Source organism: Asterias rubens, chromosome 6 (assembly GCF_902459465.1).
Source record: "Asterias rubens chromosome 6, eAstRub1.3, whole genome shotgun sequence".
In the NCBI taxonomy this organism is placed as follows: domain Eukaryota; kingdom Metazoa; phylum Echinodermata; class Asteroidea; order Forcipulatida; family Asteriidae; genus Asterias; species Asterias rubens.
Window position 1 is genome coordinate 8,404,651 of NC_047067.1, and position 17,839 is coordinate 8,422,489.

General features: G+C 38.8%; 1 protein-coding gene across 2 annotated transcripts in view; it reads right to left on the bottom strand.

Moving 5' to 3' along the window:
* LOC117291172 (mediator of RNA polymerase II transcription subunit 1-like) overlaps positions 1-17,592 on the bottom strand; it is a 37,675-nt gene extending 20,083 nt beyond the window's left edge. For both annotated transcript variants that reach the window (XM_033772746.1, XM_033772744.1), the window contains exons 1-7: positions 17,520-17,592; positions 10,365-10,489; positions 8,012-8,090; positions 7,131-7,185; positions 3,225-3,354; positions 1,972-2,072; positions 1,311-1,385 (exon numbers count right to left, since the gene is read on the bottom strand). In XM_033772746.1, the coding sequence (XP_033628637.1) occupies positions 1,311-1,385; positions 1,972-2,072; positions 3,225-3,354; positions 7,131-7,185; positions 8,012-8,090; positions 10,365-10,481 (557 nt within the window). In that variant the 5' untranslated portion in view covers positions 10,482-10,489; positions 17,520-17,592. The remainder of the gene's footprint in view (positions 1-1,310; positions 1,386-1,971; positions 2,073-3,224; positions 3,355-7,130; positions 7,186-8,011; positions 8,091-10,364; positions 10,490-17,519) is intronic.
* Between the last annotated feature and the right edge of the window lie 247 nt (positions 17,593-17,839).

Below are 17,839 nucleotides of genomic sequence, written 5' to 3' on the forward strand. Positions count from 1 at the left end.
GGATGACAAGTAAGGCATGTTCCAACACTTCATATATGACATAATGTGCAACATAGAATCTATATGCAAGTAATGTACAATCTTTTGGAAGGTCTTGCATGGCTATCATAAATTTGATATGGTAATGCTCTCCCCACGAAAAAAAAACATTTTAAATTTAAAAAAATCAAACGTAAACAAATTTTAGATAAATAGAAAAATACATAGATAAACAGCTACATGTACATACCTAAATATGTAAACAAATAATTTTTGTTTTTTAATACATAAATAAACAAAGAAATATACATCATTTGCATTAGAGAAAACAGTTTTCTATTGACTTTAAGATTTTCCGATGGAAGTGTCAAGTGCAAAATGGAAATCGTCTTGCCCTTTCAAAGATGAAATTCCAGGCCTGCAATACATGTACACAATCAAGTGCCTCATATGTTGGAAGGTGTGTTTTGATCATAGAAAAGAACCCGGAGAACGCTGAGCTCGACCACCCTCTGTGTCGTCTGTGGAAGCGGCGTATCAATCAATACCGCCTAATACGCACGTATGGCAAAATTATCATCGTGTGACACGGGCGTATGACAAAATGACAAGATGTCAGGGCATATAGACCATTTCTAGTGTTTTCATTGGTCAATGATGACGTCATTGTATGGCAAAATTGTATGGCAAAATATTTTGCCATACACGCGTTACGAAAATGGCGTGTGCGCGTCCATAAAAATGGTCTCACAACGAAACCGCACGCACAATGAGACACTCAGCGTTCTCCGGGTTCTATTTCTATGGTTTTGATCAAGAAAACATTCAGATATATGTCCCTGCGTAAGATGTCTAACTTGCCCTATGAGTTATTTACCCCATTTATATCAAAAATAAATGTTGAAATAAACATACAGTGATGTTTTTTTTTTTTTATTCAAGCGCAGTATTTATTCATAAAAACATACTTTGCTCATCATAACAAAAGACACAAGGAGATGGTGTGCGGCACATGTCAGGGTGTCAACCCTGCTGGTACAGCGCATGCATGGACGACTATATACTGTACAAAACCATGGTAATAATAAAAAAATTATATTCGCGTCTCGTTATTTTTAAAGCTTTTTCTGTCATCTTGCTTTTATATGAATTTGTGTAGTGTACTGTATATTTGAAAAAATTGTTATAAGTGCAAACCGAGGAAATGATTTTCTTGCTGGCAAGACGAATAAATTCAAGTGAATTGAATACAAACTTGAATTAATGTCTTGTATACTGGCACATTACCTGCAATAATTGCACTCGTAACAAGATGAACTATTTACACCTACCTGTACATTTTGAAAAGTGTCATGAGATCCGTCTCCAGCGCCTGCAAGCAGTTAAAGGCCTTGATTTTCTGAGCGCTGTAACACCCATAAAAAAAATACCCACAAAAGTTTGGGAATGAGAAGATGCAGGTATATTTAGGAACCGACACTTTCCTTATTTGTATGTGCAAATGGCTAGGTTCAATAAAAGTTGGTCAAATGAAACTTTTGTGGTCTCTAGGAATGAGACAAGATGATGGTATTCAAACCAAGCCAGTTCTATGAGTGAGTAGTTAGGCCCAATAAGGGTTGGATAACCAAGCTTGGGTTGCAAGGAACTGTTTTGTGGGGGGCGGGGGTAACTCTGTGTCAGTCTTGAGCTCAAGTGGCTGAGTTAACTTTTAAGAATGACACAATATGATGGGATTAAAACTCAGCCAGTTCTATGGGTGAGCGAGTAGGCTTGATAAAGGTTGAACAACCAAGCTTGGGTTCCAGGGAACTGTTGGGGGTGGAGGTCACTCCGTATTAGCCTTTGGGGGGATGACAACCAAACATCACATTCCAAGAATTAACTTTGACCTCTGGTACTAGCATGCTAAATCTTCACTTTTCTTTCATAATTTAGTAACACAGTATCTTAACAATATTTGGAAAAATGTTTGCTAAGAACATTTCTGACCTATCTCCGCCAGCTTGATAGAGCTGTAGCAGACCCTTAAGATGCTCAGTAAACTCCTTGAAGTCGTTCCTCTCCAGAACTTCCCACATCTCTGGACAAGACTATGGAGATAAAAGAACGTAAGTTTTAAGGTGAATGCTTCCTCAAGCTCTTTGGGCATCTTAAAAACACAAGAACTAACAAGGTCCACAGATTTACATTAAACTTTCACCGCTTGAAGATTATGATAGTAGAAAGTTTACCTGAAACTATTACTTGCTGAGGTGCTGTAGTTTTTGAGAAATAAGTAAAACAATGTCATGAAAATACGTTTCACATTCTAAAATCTGAGACGAAAATTATTTTTGTGACTTGTTTTACTCATTTCTCAAAAACTATAGTACCTCAGCAAGCAATATTTCAAGGGAAGCATTCTACCATCATCATCTTCAAACTGTGTGGGTTTGATGTAAATCTGTGTACATTGTGTTTTGTGTCACTAAAAAAAGTACCCATGACGCAAGTGTCATGACCATGAAACCCACATTCAGCTGATTAGAAACAGTAGAGCTTTAGTCTGATACTCTTACAGGCCCGACACTAATTCCTTGGTAACAAGTAGCAACATTTTATCAAGCACAAGGACTGACCAACAAGGTATAGGATTAAGCAGACATTTCAAGCTATTTAATTTTTTTCTGATTCTACAAGGACAGAAATCAGACTAGAGTAGGAAGAATATCATGCCCGTCTTAAAGGAACATTACAGAATTGGTTTTTGCAAAACCAAACAGTTGCTGGTAGTGTAAGTATTTGATGTAATCCCCCATTACATAAACTGATAAACCTGTAGAAGTTTGAGATCGATCGGCCACCTGGGTCACGAGAAAATAGTGAAAAACCGAATAACCCATTTTTGCATGGCATCGATGCAAAAAGAAAAAATGAATAAAATGCTCACTGAGCAATAAACTCCAAACACGAAATAAGATTATTTGTTTCTCAACAAATATGACATTTCAGACAATATTATTTCATGGGATGTTTTACACTATCATCATTATTAGACCGTGTAAGTATTATGTTAATCTGTGATCTTCACGAATTTTGTTTCTTACCAATTCTGTAACGTTCCTTTAACTGCTTGGCCACGGCCCGCCACCCTTGGCTTTGAATCCCATCCTAATACATGGAGTATGCTTTGATTAATTTAAGTCTTGAGGATGTTAATATGGTCTTTGAGACAAGGATCTATGGTTGTATTTTTCTCTTACCACTGGGTCTCGGTGATATACAACTTTGACGTCTTTGACACCCCCATTGTTGGTAAGTAGTACCTCCACATAGAACGTGTCTGAACTGATGAACACGTCAGTACCTCCAAGATTTGCAGTGAATTTCAACCTGGTATCCAATAAAGAGGGTCAAATTGTGTCAAAAATAAGGGAATCAATGTGTGGTAAAGAGGTTTTCAACTAGTGGTTTAATCCCAACGAGGCCTGGTTGTTGATAATTTTACCGAGACGAAGTCGAGGTAAATTATCAAGAACCAGGCCTAGGCGGGTTTAAACCACTAGTTGAAAACCGATTCAACACACTTCGATTCCCATTCATACCTTTTCGGTCAAAAACATCAACACTTTTTGGTCATGTTTTTAACACTTTTTACTGGTCATAAACAAAGGTTTTCACCAATAGGAATAGCGAATAGCGAAACTGTCTGAGGTATTTATGAATCTTAAATTAATACATGTTGTATGCTTGTACTTCAGGGTTTTCCTCATGCACAAGCTAGGGGCAAGTTTGTGTGGTGACTAGACTTGACTAGACCGACTAGACTAACCAGAAACCATAGAGCACAGGGAGATTGACTTTATCGAACCATGCACTGGAGCCTAATGCTAATGGTCAATTCGAGAGCTATGTCCTGGCTCTGGTCAAGTCTATTTTAACTAGTACAGGGTTAGACTTCATTTAAAGGCAGTGGAAACTATTGGTAATTACTCAAAATAATTATTAGGCCAAACAAAATAAATGTTGTGTTTACTGTAACGCCCTGAAAAAATTCCAGGTAGGTAGGTAGGAAAATAATTTTATTTTGTTAATTATTTTGATTTGTTAAGTTCTTGAATTTCTAGGTATTTGTTAATATTTTGAAACAAGTTTTGATATCGCCATGATAAGGGGGCCTATCGCAAAAATGCATTACACTGGTAGGTCCTAAGCAGTGCCTTAGCCAGGAATTTGGAAAGTGGGAGTGCAAACTGAAAAAGTGGGAGTGCAACCTAAAATCACTACCAAAAAAAATAGAAACGTGTGCGTAGCACACAACACGAGCGCGCAGGGCCAAGTCTGTCTCGCCCCCCCCCCCCCCCCTCCCCTCTTAAGGGCCCTGGAAGCTCTGGCTACTGTAGATGCTCTCTGGTGGTTTCTGATGCATTTCTGGTACCTATTTCTGTTACAAGTAAACTATTTTTATTTAATTTTTGTTTTGGCTTCAACTCGAAAATGAGAGGCTTTAAAGCACAGATATTGTAAAGGTGTTCGACGTCCACTATACATTATTAAACTCTATAAAATGTTGCTGGGTCAATATTAGGCCAGTTCAAAGCAGTTACTTGGACCATGGAGCTGTGCTTGGACCCATTTAAGAGTTATCATTTACTAATGTTGATTTTCTATCCATTCTTGTCCATTCGATTTCAGAACTATAGGCCTAAGGTCAAGAAGCTGATAACAGTTTTTGTATTTATTTTAAAGCCATTGGACCCTTTCGGTAAACAGTGTTGTCCAAGGCCCACACTTTGTGTGTACCACAACTTCTATATCAAATAACAAACCTGTGAAAATTTAGGCTCAATCGGTCATCGGAGTCGGGAGAAAACAACGGAAAAACCCACCCTTGTTTCCGCACGTTTCGCCGTGTCATGACATGTGTTTCAAATAAATCCGTAATTCTCGTTAACGAGAATTTATATTGTTTTGCTGTTTTCTCAAAAAGTAAAGCATTTCATGGAATAATATTTCAAGAGAAGTCTTTCACCATTGCCTTCTGTAAACCCTGTAAGTTATTTGTAAATCTGTGAACTTTTATTTTTTTTCTGAATCGAAAGGGTCCAATGGCTTTAAACAAATCAATTAGTTTAATGTAAAATAATGATTCACACAAGTATTTGCAACCAATCAAAATGCCAAGAGTGATTTACATGTACCATAATTGTAATAAACTGACTGATCATGGTAATTAATATTTTCCTTAGTATTTGTTTAAGTTTTATAACGTTTAAGTCTTATAGGTTGTTTAATTGTTGAAACTGGGTCAAAGACAATTTGTAAACTGTCTGCGGAGAATAAAGAACAAACAGTTACGAAAGACGGTGCCATTTAAGTAGTTCCACTGGGCAAAAAAACGTACCATGCATTGAAAAATAAATTTGGGAGGTCTACATCAAAACCGACTTGAGATTTGAAAAGAAACATGAACCAGTTTTTGAACCTTTCGAGCGGAAAATAAACATCGTTTCGTCAACTGCATTAACACCCAAGAGATGCAAACATTGAAATCCAAAAAAGTTTCGATGTTTCAAACAAACTCTGCAACAAACAAACGATGTGCCCTTGAATTTCTAGAAGGAAAAAAGATCGTCATGTTTGCCGCCGTCGAGTTGGGAAAAACTGCGGAACCAATCTACAAAGCAACTGCAGAATGTATGCGGTAAAAGGTGCACTGCGCCGCGTGTCACTCAGTTACCGATACTGACGTCATAGTAGAAAAATCCAGAGCGCGATGGTTTGTAGGATCGTGGAGATGAGATTGGTACCTAAAATAATCTGAACGAAAACGCGTGTGAATTCGCCTCTATCATACAACGCGTGCATGGAGTTCATGCTGCCTGCTGATGACAGTCGATGACGACGACTGACTGTTAAAACGAAGTCTGCGTGTCTCGCTTGCGTTGTGTAATTTGCACGTGCGTTGTGTAGTGTGTGGTTTGTGCGTTGTGTTTTGTGTGGTCGCAAATGTGGTCAGCATTTTCGAGGCAACTTCGAGTGATTGTTTTATGGTTGCGTCGTTGAAATTTTGATTCAAAAAGAAGAAGGACATCTGGTAAAACCAAATCTAATTTTACTCACTGCTGTTTTTAAACTGTTCAACAACAACAAAATAATAAAAGAAGTTCAGTAATTTTCACTGAAATTATTAGACAGCACGGCTTCAACCAAGCCGTGCATCAAATTTTTGCCCGTGTTTTCAGCCCAACTGGCCGTGCTAACACGGCGTGCACGGCTCGCTAGCTAACACGATGGCCCCAAGTCGTGATAAATAGTTTTGAAGTGAGGCAACATGTTAAAATTCTCATTTTAAATTTTACCAACTCACAAAATATTTAGAAAAAAGTTTTGAGTTCGGCAATTTGGCCGCAAAAAATTGAGGTCGGTCGGGTTACCGTAAACACAACATTAATTTTGTTTGGCCTTAGCACAAAACCTTACTTGGTAAGGAGTAATGGGGAGAGGTTGATAGTAAAAAACATTGTGAGAAACGGCTCCCTCTGAAGTGAAGTAGTTTCGAGAACGAAGTAATTTTCATCGAATTTGATTTCGAGACCTCGAAATCAAGCATCCGATAGAGCACAACTTCGTGTGACAAAGTGTGACTTCAAGTGTTTTTTCTTTTCATTGTTATCTCGCAACTTCGATGACCGATTGAGCTCAAATTTTCACAGGTTTGTTATTTTATGCATGAGTTGGGTACACCAAGTGAGAAGACTGGTCTTTGACATTTACCAATAGTGCACACTGTCTATAAAGGCTATAGGCTTAAAAAACTCTTTTTTTTCGAAGGCCCTTTATATCTGAATTCAGACTAAAAGTAGGAAAAATATCATGCCTCTGATTAAGAAATTTATACAGCTGTTACCTGTTTACTCTTGAACTCATGTTGAAATTGTGGTACAGAATTTAATATTTGACATTTGACCAAGTGTAGTATATTACTTGCCAGGGAGGGCCTGAGATTGTTCAAGGTCAAATGTTACATGGTTTATACCAATGCCTACATGTATCCATGTATATCTGTATCTTGCCTGCCGCAAAGGGCCTGGAATGTACAAGTACACTCCTTTTTTGAAAACAAAAGGTTAAACAGTCTACGTATTGTATCAATGCATTTCACTTACCCAACCTGTCGGGCCATTGTTTCAAGCCTTTCCGTCATTGCAGATAAAGATGAAACTAATGCAAGATAAGAAAGAATTGGGATAGATGATCTATTACTTAACCAGTTCTCTCATGTGTTTTATTTGATTAACGGCAGTGGACACTATAAGTAACAACTCAAAATAATTATCAGCATAAAACCTTACATGGTAAAGAGTAATGGGGAGAGGTTAATAGTATTAAACATTGTGAAGTAACGTTGTTTTCGAGAAAGAAATAAATTTCCACGAATTTGATTTCGAGACCTCATATTTAGAATTTGAGGTCTCAAAATTAAGCATTTGAAAGCAAACAACTTTGTGTAACAAGGGTGTTTTTTCTTTCGTTATTATCTCGCAACTTCGACGACCGATTGAGCTCAAACTTTCAGAAGTTTGTTATTTTATGCATATGTTGCCACAGACCAAGTGAGAAGACTAGTCTTTGACAATTACCAATAGTGTCCTCTGTCTTTAATAAGTAGTGTCTGCCCATACTGCTAAAATTATAAATTTAATGAATATTGAAAACTTGTCTTATAAATAGCAACAATATTAAGGGAGACTTATAATGTGCCGTGTCTGTCCCATAGCGATACTCAATCCTAGCACTGAAAACTTAACTAAGCTCAGGGCTGTATGCTTCGTTTTTGAAAGGGCAAGGGCACCAAGGCATTTTCTCTTTGGCAAAAGGCACCCTATGAGGAAATTGTAAATTTCTTCTGTAACATTTCAAGGGCACCTAGGCAATGACAAGGGGCAACGGAGGCAATGTTGCCTCCGTGAAGTATCAGGCCTGTAAGCTGTTTGTGACATTGGTGAAAGGACATGAAATATAGCATTGCTATTCAAAATCAGCATACCTTTAATTGCCATTTTAAGTTTGTCCAGGCATTTCTGCAGTCTGTTGGGATCCACCGCGTCTGGTTCAGAGAGTTTTGCCTAATATAAAAGGAGAACATCAACGAAATATGAGCAACAAAATGTTTGATTAGGTTTATACTTGTCTTTGCAAATTAAAGCCATTGGACACTTTCGGTAAACAGTATTATCCAAAGGCCCACACTTCGTGTATCACAACTTATATATAAAATAACAAACCTGTGAAAATTTAGGCTCAATCGGTCATCGGAGTCGGGAGAAAATAACGGGAAAACCCACCCTTGTTTCCACACGTTTCGCCGTGTCCGTAATTCTCGATATTAAGAATTGGTAATTGTTTTAATGTTTTCTCATAAAGTAAAGCCTTTCATGGAATAATATTTCAAGAGAAGTCTTTCACCATTACCTTCTGTAAACACTGTAAATTATTTGTAAATCTGTGAACTTTTTCCTTTTTGTTATAAAGTGTAGAAAGTAGGCTTCTCCTACTTCTTGTTTTAGTGTTACAGCAGGTGCATAGTCCTTGCAGTTAATTTAATATTTAAGGTTTTGTAAGGTTAATTATTTTGGGGTTTAAATGCTTTGGTTCAACCCCAAGCTGCTTAACATAGCTAAATGGGATAATCCAACACAAAACTGCATCAACCGTCTCAGGTTTAGGCCTAGGCGAATTATTTGAATATCCGGTTAATGGCGAATAGGTTTTCCTATCCGTAACCGCGAATGCCTTTTTTTTCTTAACCGGATATCCGCATAGGGCGCGAATACCTATTTATAAACCGGATAGTTCTGTAATTACAACCAAGTAACCGGATATTCTATTAATATCCGAATATCCGCGGACGTCGGGCGACAACTGATAGGAATGTTTTGTCTGAATCCTTATGAAACTTCTATTAAGACAGCATAAAACAGCATAAATTAAGTATTTAACTATGCTCACCTCCGTGAAGAGTTAAAACAATGACATTTCTGACGTAATTTGTTCAAAGATTACGAAAGTTTTCCTTCACGTAGAGTCAATCACGATCAAAAGAAAAAGCAAATCGCCATCTTTAAATTAGATCCGGTTATTTTTATGAATGAACCGAGTGACACTGTCTAAAACTAATATCAATCCGCCCATACGAACTCATTCACAAACGAACAGCGCCCTCTAGCAGCAAAAAAAGAATATTTTTAATATTTATATTCGCCAAGCACTACTCAGGTTCCCATTTATAAACCTGGGCTAAGAGAAACAATTATGGTTAAAAGCCTTACTCAAGAACGCAAGCGCCACGACCAGGAATCGAACCAACACTCTATCGATTCAGCCACTTGACTCTGATTGCAAGCTAACACCGCACTAACACTAGATCCAGAAAGGTGGATTGAGATAGGACATTTTTACGAGATCAGGGCCTAACTTAATGGCCCTGCTTACCGCCGAATTCTGGGCTTACGATCGCGATTCCCCGCTTAACGTGCAAGCGCTGAATTTCTGCGCAAGCCTTGTAAGGGTAGAATGCCCAGTAACGCGGTGTACGGACGCGCAGAGGCCAAAATTCGCAGCTAACCCGTGAAATACGCTTGCCATAAGCAACAAATTCCCTGCTTCCGTAAGCACCGATTCTGTGCTTACGATAAGCAGAGCCATGAAATAGGGCCCAGTGCTTGACCCAGAAATGACCACATCGAATTGCCTTGTTTGATCTACCGGCAAGGGATTGGGCTTTTAAAGGCAGTGGACACTATTGGTAACTACATGTACTCAAAATAATTTTTAGCATAAAAACTTACTTGGTAATGGGTAATGGGGAGAGATTGATAGTATAAAACATTGTGAGAAACGGCTCACTCTGAAGAAACGTAGTTGTCGAGAAAGAAGTAATTTTCCCTGAATTTGATTTTGAGACCTCAGATTTAGAACTTGAGGTCTTGAAATGAAGCAATAGAAAGCACACACCTTCTCGTGACAATGGTGTCTTTTCTTTCATTATTATCTCGCAACCTCGATGACCGATTGAGCTGAATATTTCACAGGTTTGTTATTTTATGCATATGTTGAGATACAACAAGTGAGAAGACTGGTCTTTGACAATACCAACTTTGCCAGATCTGATCCACAAATTGCAGGATTCAACCCTCCTCGAAAGGTGGATTGAAGTTGTCAGATATAAAACTGGGTCTGATCCGACAATTTTACGTTTACAGTTTGCCGGATTTGAACACTGGGTCTCATCCACCATTCTGGATCTTGTGTAAACGAGGTCAGTGACTACTCAGCCATGACAAACCAACTTTAGACTTGGTGTTTTGTAGTTTGTAAAAGGAGGGTTGGGTTTTATTTACCATGGCAGCACGTAGTTTACGACTGGTAGCTGACCACTCCTTGATCTGTGCACTGGTTGTTTTCAGTTTGGCCATCAGGGACGTCAACACTTCCTCATGTTCAACATTGCCGTTCATTTCGGGATCTGAAGAAAAAGTGAGAATGATTGTGTAACCAAGTTGGCAGGCTACTCAGGCTGTGACACAAGTGATGATTTAGTGGTAGTCAGAGTGCAGTTTTTGCAGTTCCAGTTAATTTATTAATTGGACGCAAATTGACTTTATGTACACAAAACAAAACAAAACAACAGTCAAAATATTAGGCTATCTGAAATTTAACAAAGTAGAAAAAGTACCTTAAAAAAGTTAAAGTTAAGTCAAAGTTGCAATTCAAACATATCCTTCAAATATTTGCATACCAAAACCGCTACCCAAAAGAAATTATACATCCCGTCCAAAGCCTATTTTCGGCTCACTTTCACAATTGTATAATAACTACAACAGGGGCTTAAAGAAGCCATGTGCCTTATCTAATATTTTTGGAGATTTTTATTTTTGAACCCTCATATCAATATTGTTAATATTAAAATTGAAACATCAGCTTGTTGATTCAATTATCACTGTTTATTTAAATGCTTTATTATAGATATTAAGAAAAAAAGAAAATAAAAACTAAATAAAAATCAGATTTGAAAGGCAATAATTATTCACACTTTTTATTTTATTTTTTATTTTTGTAATTTTTTGCAAATTACCATGGTAATTTTTAAAATTCCAGAATTTGTTTGTAATTCAATGTAGACAACTGCTGGCTATAGAGTCATACACAGAGTCTCACAGAACACTTGGAGTCACTGCAGATGTTTCTTCCATGTATGGCTTCACCGGGAAACCATACTTTCTCGTTTGCAGCGAAAACAGGAAAAACTCAAAACAAATGTGGCCAGTTGAAGTCATCGAAGATCGGTGTGTGGTTAGCCCTGGTAGGACGTTAGTCAGTGTCACTGCATTGACGTCCTGGGTATAAAGGTTCTTTACAATGCAAACACAAATTTGACTACAATTTTCTTGATTTTTTACCTGATTTGAGAAGCTTAAATTTGTTCATATATTCATAGTGTCCCTCACTATATTCTCAACGAGTTCACAGCTAACAAATATATCCAAGTTCTGCACTGGCGATGTGATCATCGTGTACCAAATGATCATGTGAGCCCAAGTGCGCATGGCTTTGAGTACAGTGCATTATCTTGCCGCTATTCGCCGTCAATTGGGTAGGTGCCGTTAACTTGCCTTCAACTCCTCCAATTCCTCCAATGTACCTTTTATAATCCAGGAGGCATAAAACTGTAAAATATTCCAGCTCAAATAGAATTTTTTTAAATTTCAGGTTGAATTTCGGTTACAAATATTAACAACAGAGTCCTACGGGGAAAATTCCTTTTGTTGTCACTTTCCACCCCTCACTTCCTCCCATTCGTAAAATAACCAGTTCTAACCATCATATTCTTCACATATCAGATCGACTTCAACGTGCTGTGCAGGAAGAACCCATAGTTGCCTACAGACGCCCACCAAGTCTCAGGGATCTCATTGTCCGAGCAGAAGTCCCTCCCATTAATGATGATGTTAATCCCCCTCTACCACAGGGAACTTTTAGGTGTTCCAACATCTCCAAATGCATCGTCTGTAGACAACACATCAGGGAATCGGACTCCTTCACCAGTAACACCGGCGGTACCACCCATAAGACAAGGGGTCATGTCACCTGCACCACCACTAATCTCATTTATCTCATATCTTGCAGAGTCTGTGGTGTTCAATATATAGGTGAAACAAGAACTACACTCAAGAGGCGTTTCTACGGCCACAGATCTACAGTCAAGACCCAAAAGCTAGATACACCTGTAGGTCATCACTTCAATCTTCCTAATCACTCCATTTCTGACATGATCTTACAGGGCATAGAGGCACTAGCCAACCACAGAGAGACTGTGCGTTTGAGTAGGGAGAAACTCTGGATTAGACGCCTCCAGACCATTCAACCCCATGGTCTGAACATCCAAGAAGGAAACGACTAATAAACCTTTTGTTTTGCCGTCTCCTTTTTTCCCCATAGCCTTTTAGCCTGAGCCTCATTCACTAATAAATTACTTTTTACCCAACCTCACCACCCTTGATGTTGTCCTTTGTGTTTCCATCTTCTTGCTTGTGGTCAAGCCAGTCCCTTCCCTTCACCCCCCCCCCCCTTTTGTCCCCCTATTCATTGTTTACCCCCTGCTTTTTTATGTATGCTTTCTAACCCCATTCATGTATTTCCACTTCACTGCTTATGTTTCACTTAGTTACCTGTTCATGTTTGTTGTGTTGTCATTTAGCCTTCGAGAAAGACTCTGCTAGGGTCGAAACATCAGGCCATTAACTATTTTTTTGCATTAACTTTTTTTCTTGTGAATTATTTTCAAAGCCTTCTGCCGCCATCTTGCTTCTTCACAGTGCTTCTTGTACAGACAACAGAGGGTGCTTTCCTGCACACGTATGTTTTTTTCTTGGGACGGTTATCATGCGCTAATTTATGGTAAAAGTGGTCTCATTTGTCCTGGGAAGAAAATACGCTTCCAGCACATGGAGTCTTGGCACAAGACGTCAATGCTCGGCATCGCAGTTCCAGTCGCACTAAATACCGACAACTCACGACCCCTCACGACAACAATTTTTAAATGTACTTTAACAGAACATTTGAACAAAATTCAACCGTTAAATATGTGCACAAGAGTGCTTTGCATCTAAATCACATTCAAACTGTTGAAAAAATTGTATTTTTAACTGTAAAAAAGGTGTTTTTTAACCCGAATTTAGAAACGAACTGAAATATTTGCCATGTTGTCTTTCGACGTACTTGGACGATTCTATTACACCGCAGGGGGTGAGGTAATTTCTGAGGGCATATTTTAGTTTTATTTTTCCGTTTTGGTTTTAGCTGCTGATTTTTTCTTTCTTGTTAGTAACTAAGCCGCCACTCTGGAATTTGAAGTAAACTTGGGCGATATCGATTTATTTTATTCACGATATATCGCCGACAATATATCGCGATATTCGATACAATCGCAATTAATGAAATTTGACATCATCAGTCTTAAAACTCCAAGTAAAAGTTGTAGAAGAGACAGTCCTAGCATAAGAGAGGTGTTCTAATGACCTATTCTTCTGGTTTTACTCCAAACCTATGGGGTGCAAGATGCTAGCAAATACATCGCGATATTTAATCGATATAACAATATATCGAGGTTATTGCGATATATCGCGATATATCGAAGTGCGTCGAAAGACAACATGGCGGATATTATCGTTCGTTACTAAATTCGGGTAAAATAGGTTAAATTACCAAATTTTAGATTACATGCGATTGACCTGTGACCAGTCTAGTTGGAAAGGTCTCTGTTTTGTCCACAATAATACCTGCCCACCACATTTCATCACCACTATCGTCTGACCACTTCTGAGAGACTCTTCGGCCGACCAAGTCATCAGGACATTGCAACATGGCGTATAACTCCTGCTTGTCATCATCTATGGGGTCAGTGATTACCTCAAGAAGACATTCCTTAAGCTGATTTATTGAACTCTTGGTGAATATAACTTTTTTGCTTTTGGACTTGAGGACTTTTATTCTAATATTGATTTGGGCTTTTAATGCAGCAAAAAGTTTGACCTTCCCCATATGTTTAGTGTTATTCTCCATGTCTTGCTCTGTCATCCAAATACCCCCAGACTCTAAGACATCTTCGATGAGGTGTTCTTGACGAACTCGTATTCTCTCTTCCCTTTCTGTGAGCTGTTTGCGCATGAGTTCCAATCTTTCTTTTAGCCGTCTTCTTCTAGTAATTTCTCTTGAACGGTTTGCGGCTCTAACCTTTCTACCAAGTGTAATGGCTTCAATGATGTTTTTCTTCTTCTTTGCTCTAGATTGTGTGTTGAGCCAAGTGCTGGTTTTGTTGCATCGGAACATCGTCTTGGCTTCTATTTTACCCATGGTTGCATTCGGTGCTCGTCGGATATGTGCATCCACCATGGCAAATTTCCGTTCTCCAGAGATGTTGTGCGATGTTGATGACCTGGCCTCTTCTTGGAGACGGGGTGAGGGGTCCCAGAAAACACCACCTGGTAGCTGAGTATGAAGTTGTCTTAGGATTACCTCCTCGATTGCCTCCAACAGTTTCTGAAGGAGAGACTCGGTAGCTCGCTCATCATCATTGGAGGTGAACTGGAGAAGTTGATGTAGATGTTCATCTTCCTTCAGAGGGATCGCTTCAAAGATGGAAGATTTGCTGGAGATCATTTCACTAGGCTGACATTTCCAGCGTGTAATGTTGGTTAATGCCTCATTGTAGTATTTGTTCATGTCAAGGATGTTCAAATCTTGACCTACCAGCCTCATCCATGGGCCAGTTACAAATTTCCCTATGAGTCCAAGTGCTCTCATTGGAGTATTGCAGCTTCCTTCCTTGAATCCATTAGAAACAGCAATTTGAAGGAAGTTTGAAGGGTGATGAACTTTAAGAAAAAATTCCTGTGTTGCATTTGAGTATGAGAATGCTAACATTGCATCAATAAAATAAATGTTAAATCTGTTCCCAACAAAGCGAAAGTATGCTGCAGTCTTATCGTGAATCTCATCTGTGTTGTTGAAGCCTTTTGAACGAAGAAACTCACGTAGGTCCTTCCCACATCCACATCCCAGGTCGTGGAAGAGTTTGTCCACTGCTCGTAGTAAGGCATGTGTGTTGCTCTCTGAACCCTTTTTGAATGGCATTTGTTGATTTGTTTTTTGTTCTTCTTTGTTTTTTTCTTCAGAGCGGATGGCTTTTTCACAGGCATGATAAAACGCATCCAATGGGTGCATACTGCACCTGAAGGAATTCAAATGTTGGCTCCCGATTGCCTCCTGAAGTTTTCTGTCTACCATCTACAGAGTCATTTGTGACACATCTGTCCGTCATTGTGTTTTTTACTTTTGATAGGAGCTGTTCCCCACAGACGTCACGGATCGTTTCAACATAGTCGTCAGCTTTTCCACCTATCTGCTCCCTTACTCCCAACAGAAAGGTATCATCTGGGGAGGAGATTTCGACCTCTGTGAGGTGGCCCTTCGATTTAGTAGTCCCATCGTACTTTAGTATTAGGTTGGAATGTCCTGCTAATTTTTCTTTGATTTGTGACTCTGACAGGGCTTTCATTTCACTTGAAAATCTGTTTTGTGTTGAGACTGATGGGAGGGGCCCAAGCTTTCGTCCGGTTGTTGCTGCGACAATTGCTCTAATTGCATGGCTTGTATTTCTTTCCGACATTCCAAGATCTTGCAGGTAGTATGAAGCCTCCCTTATGTTTGTGGAATATGACTTTCCCTCTTTTGTTTGAATGAGGTCATCATTATCATCAAGCCTCTCCAACTGCTGGCTTTGAAGGTAAAGTACCTCCGCATTGGCTTTTTTGAGCTCCAACAAGTGACGTTGACACGATGCACACCCCTGTGGATGACTGTTTTGCCTCTTGTGGGGTTTTTTTTTCTGAGGATGGCCCTTTTTTCAGCTTTGAGGCGTTTGACATTTTTATTCTGTTGGTGAAGTTTTTGGTGAAGTTTCTCAGACAGAACAGATTTCTTCAAGTTTGCGTGTTTTGTTTTCCACAATCTCAGTGAAAAGCCTAGTCCTTTCGCTTCAGTTTTTGTAGCACATGTTTTGCCTTTCCAACTTTTCCAACAATTGAATATATTCTGTTCAGGTGTTTTCGGCTGTCTTAAAGTTCCTTTTTTGTTTCTCGTATGATGCTGCTCTGGTCCTCGATGATTTGTTTTGCCCTGGCGAGTTCTTCAGTGAGCTGTGGAACATTGATGTTTTCTTCTTCATTCTCGACCTGTTCAGTACGGAGACCTGGTGGAATGTAGGCCTCTCTTAAGAATGACTCCAGACGTATTTTCCCACTTGGCCTGGACTTACTTTTTGCGAGCTTGACCCGTTTTAGTTTCAAGGTTGAGAATGAGCACTTGAGGTCTTTACAATTCAATGAAGATAAGTTGTAGATACCTTTCATTGATGTGATTACTTGACTTAATGCGTTGGTCGTGTTTTCTTCAGCTTGAAGCTGACTATTGATCTCTAAAATTAAACCGTTGTTGACTGATTGCGGATTGATAGTGGGGAAAGTGATAAGCCAATTTTGAGAGTTGAGGTGCAGTGAATCTGAGTATGGGCCCAAAGATGACATGATGAGGTAACAGATGATTTGTTAGCAAAATTGAGGCAAAGCAAGGAGTCAGGAATCAGGATTGGGGGGGGTGGGGGGGGGTTGGGGAGGGGGGAATAGCAGTTGTAGTTTGTGCAGAAAAGCAGAAAAAGCAATTGGTGTGGTGTGAGAGGTGGGTGATATAGGGTGCAAACAGACAGATTGGAGCCAAAAGAGTCTGAAAAAGAAAGGAGGCCAAATGAAATGTTCTCATTTCAGGATTATTTTGTAAAAATAAGTTTTTTGGTGTTCAAATTTATGAACTAACGTGTGCCTTTAAAAAATTACAAATAGATGTCAAGCCAGGTTAAATATTAGTAATATTCATTCTTGCAACAATTTATAGCTCTTTACGCACAAACATTTTTCAAGTTTAACCACAGAGGAAGGATGGTCATGTTAAACCGAGCTGAAACTAAATAAATTTGAATCAATGTGTCTCACTTTATAAGTCAAAATATTTAATCCAGAAACTTTTTTTTGATTTTTTTGATTTTTTTGATTTTTAAATCATGACTCATGTTGTCTTTTCTTTTTGTTGCTTATATTGAGGATTTTCTTGCATTTAAATGTTGTGATTTATCGATATTTGAAACTAAACATTAGTTAGTTAAACAGCATAAGCCATCCCAATGTTTTATTGTTTTATCATTTTATTTTAAAAACTATTAACTAGTCCTACTTTTTAATAATACCGGCTACCCCGTGTCGTGAGGGGTACGTCGTGAGTTGTTGGTATTTAGTGCGACCCCATGCATGCAGTGCATGGCATGGAAGAATGAAGAAAGGATGAATTGAAATTGAATGTGATATTTCCAGGCAATGGGCTCCAAGAAATAACGCTGAAAGAAACAATAATTAAAGTCAAGATAATATCAAGTTAAAATAATGTACCTGGAATGAGGTTTGTGTGGCCATTTGTCTCCGCCGCAGACGTAGCCAAAACTGACGGCACCCCGACAGTCGCCATTTTGTTGAATCTTGCAATTTAATACAGAACGTGTAGTTCGTGCTGTATTTCAACCTTGTTCCCAAAGTAATCGACCTCGACGAACTAACGTTAGATAGATAGTTGTGTTTACATTGTTTTTACACTCGTGGCCAATGGCCAAATTGCAGTTAAAATTACAATCGTAAAGGGGCAAAAAAAACATTAAAATGTATACATAAGTAGTTTTCCCATTGAAAGATACATTGAAAGATACGTTAAAAGA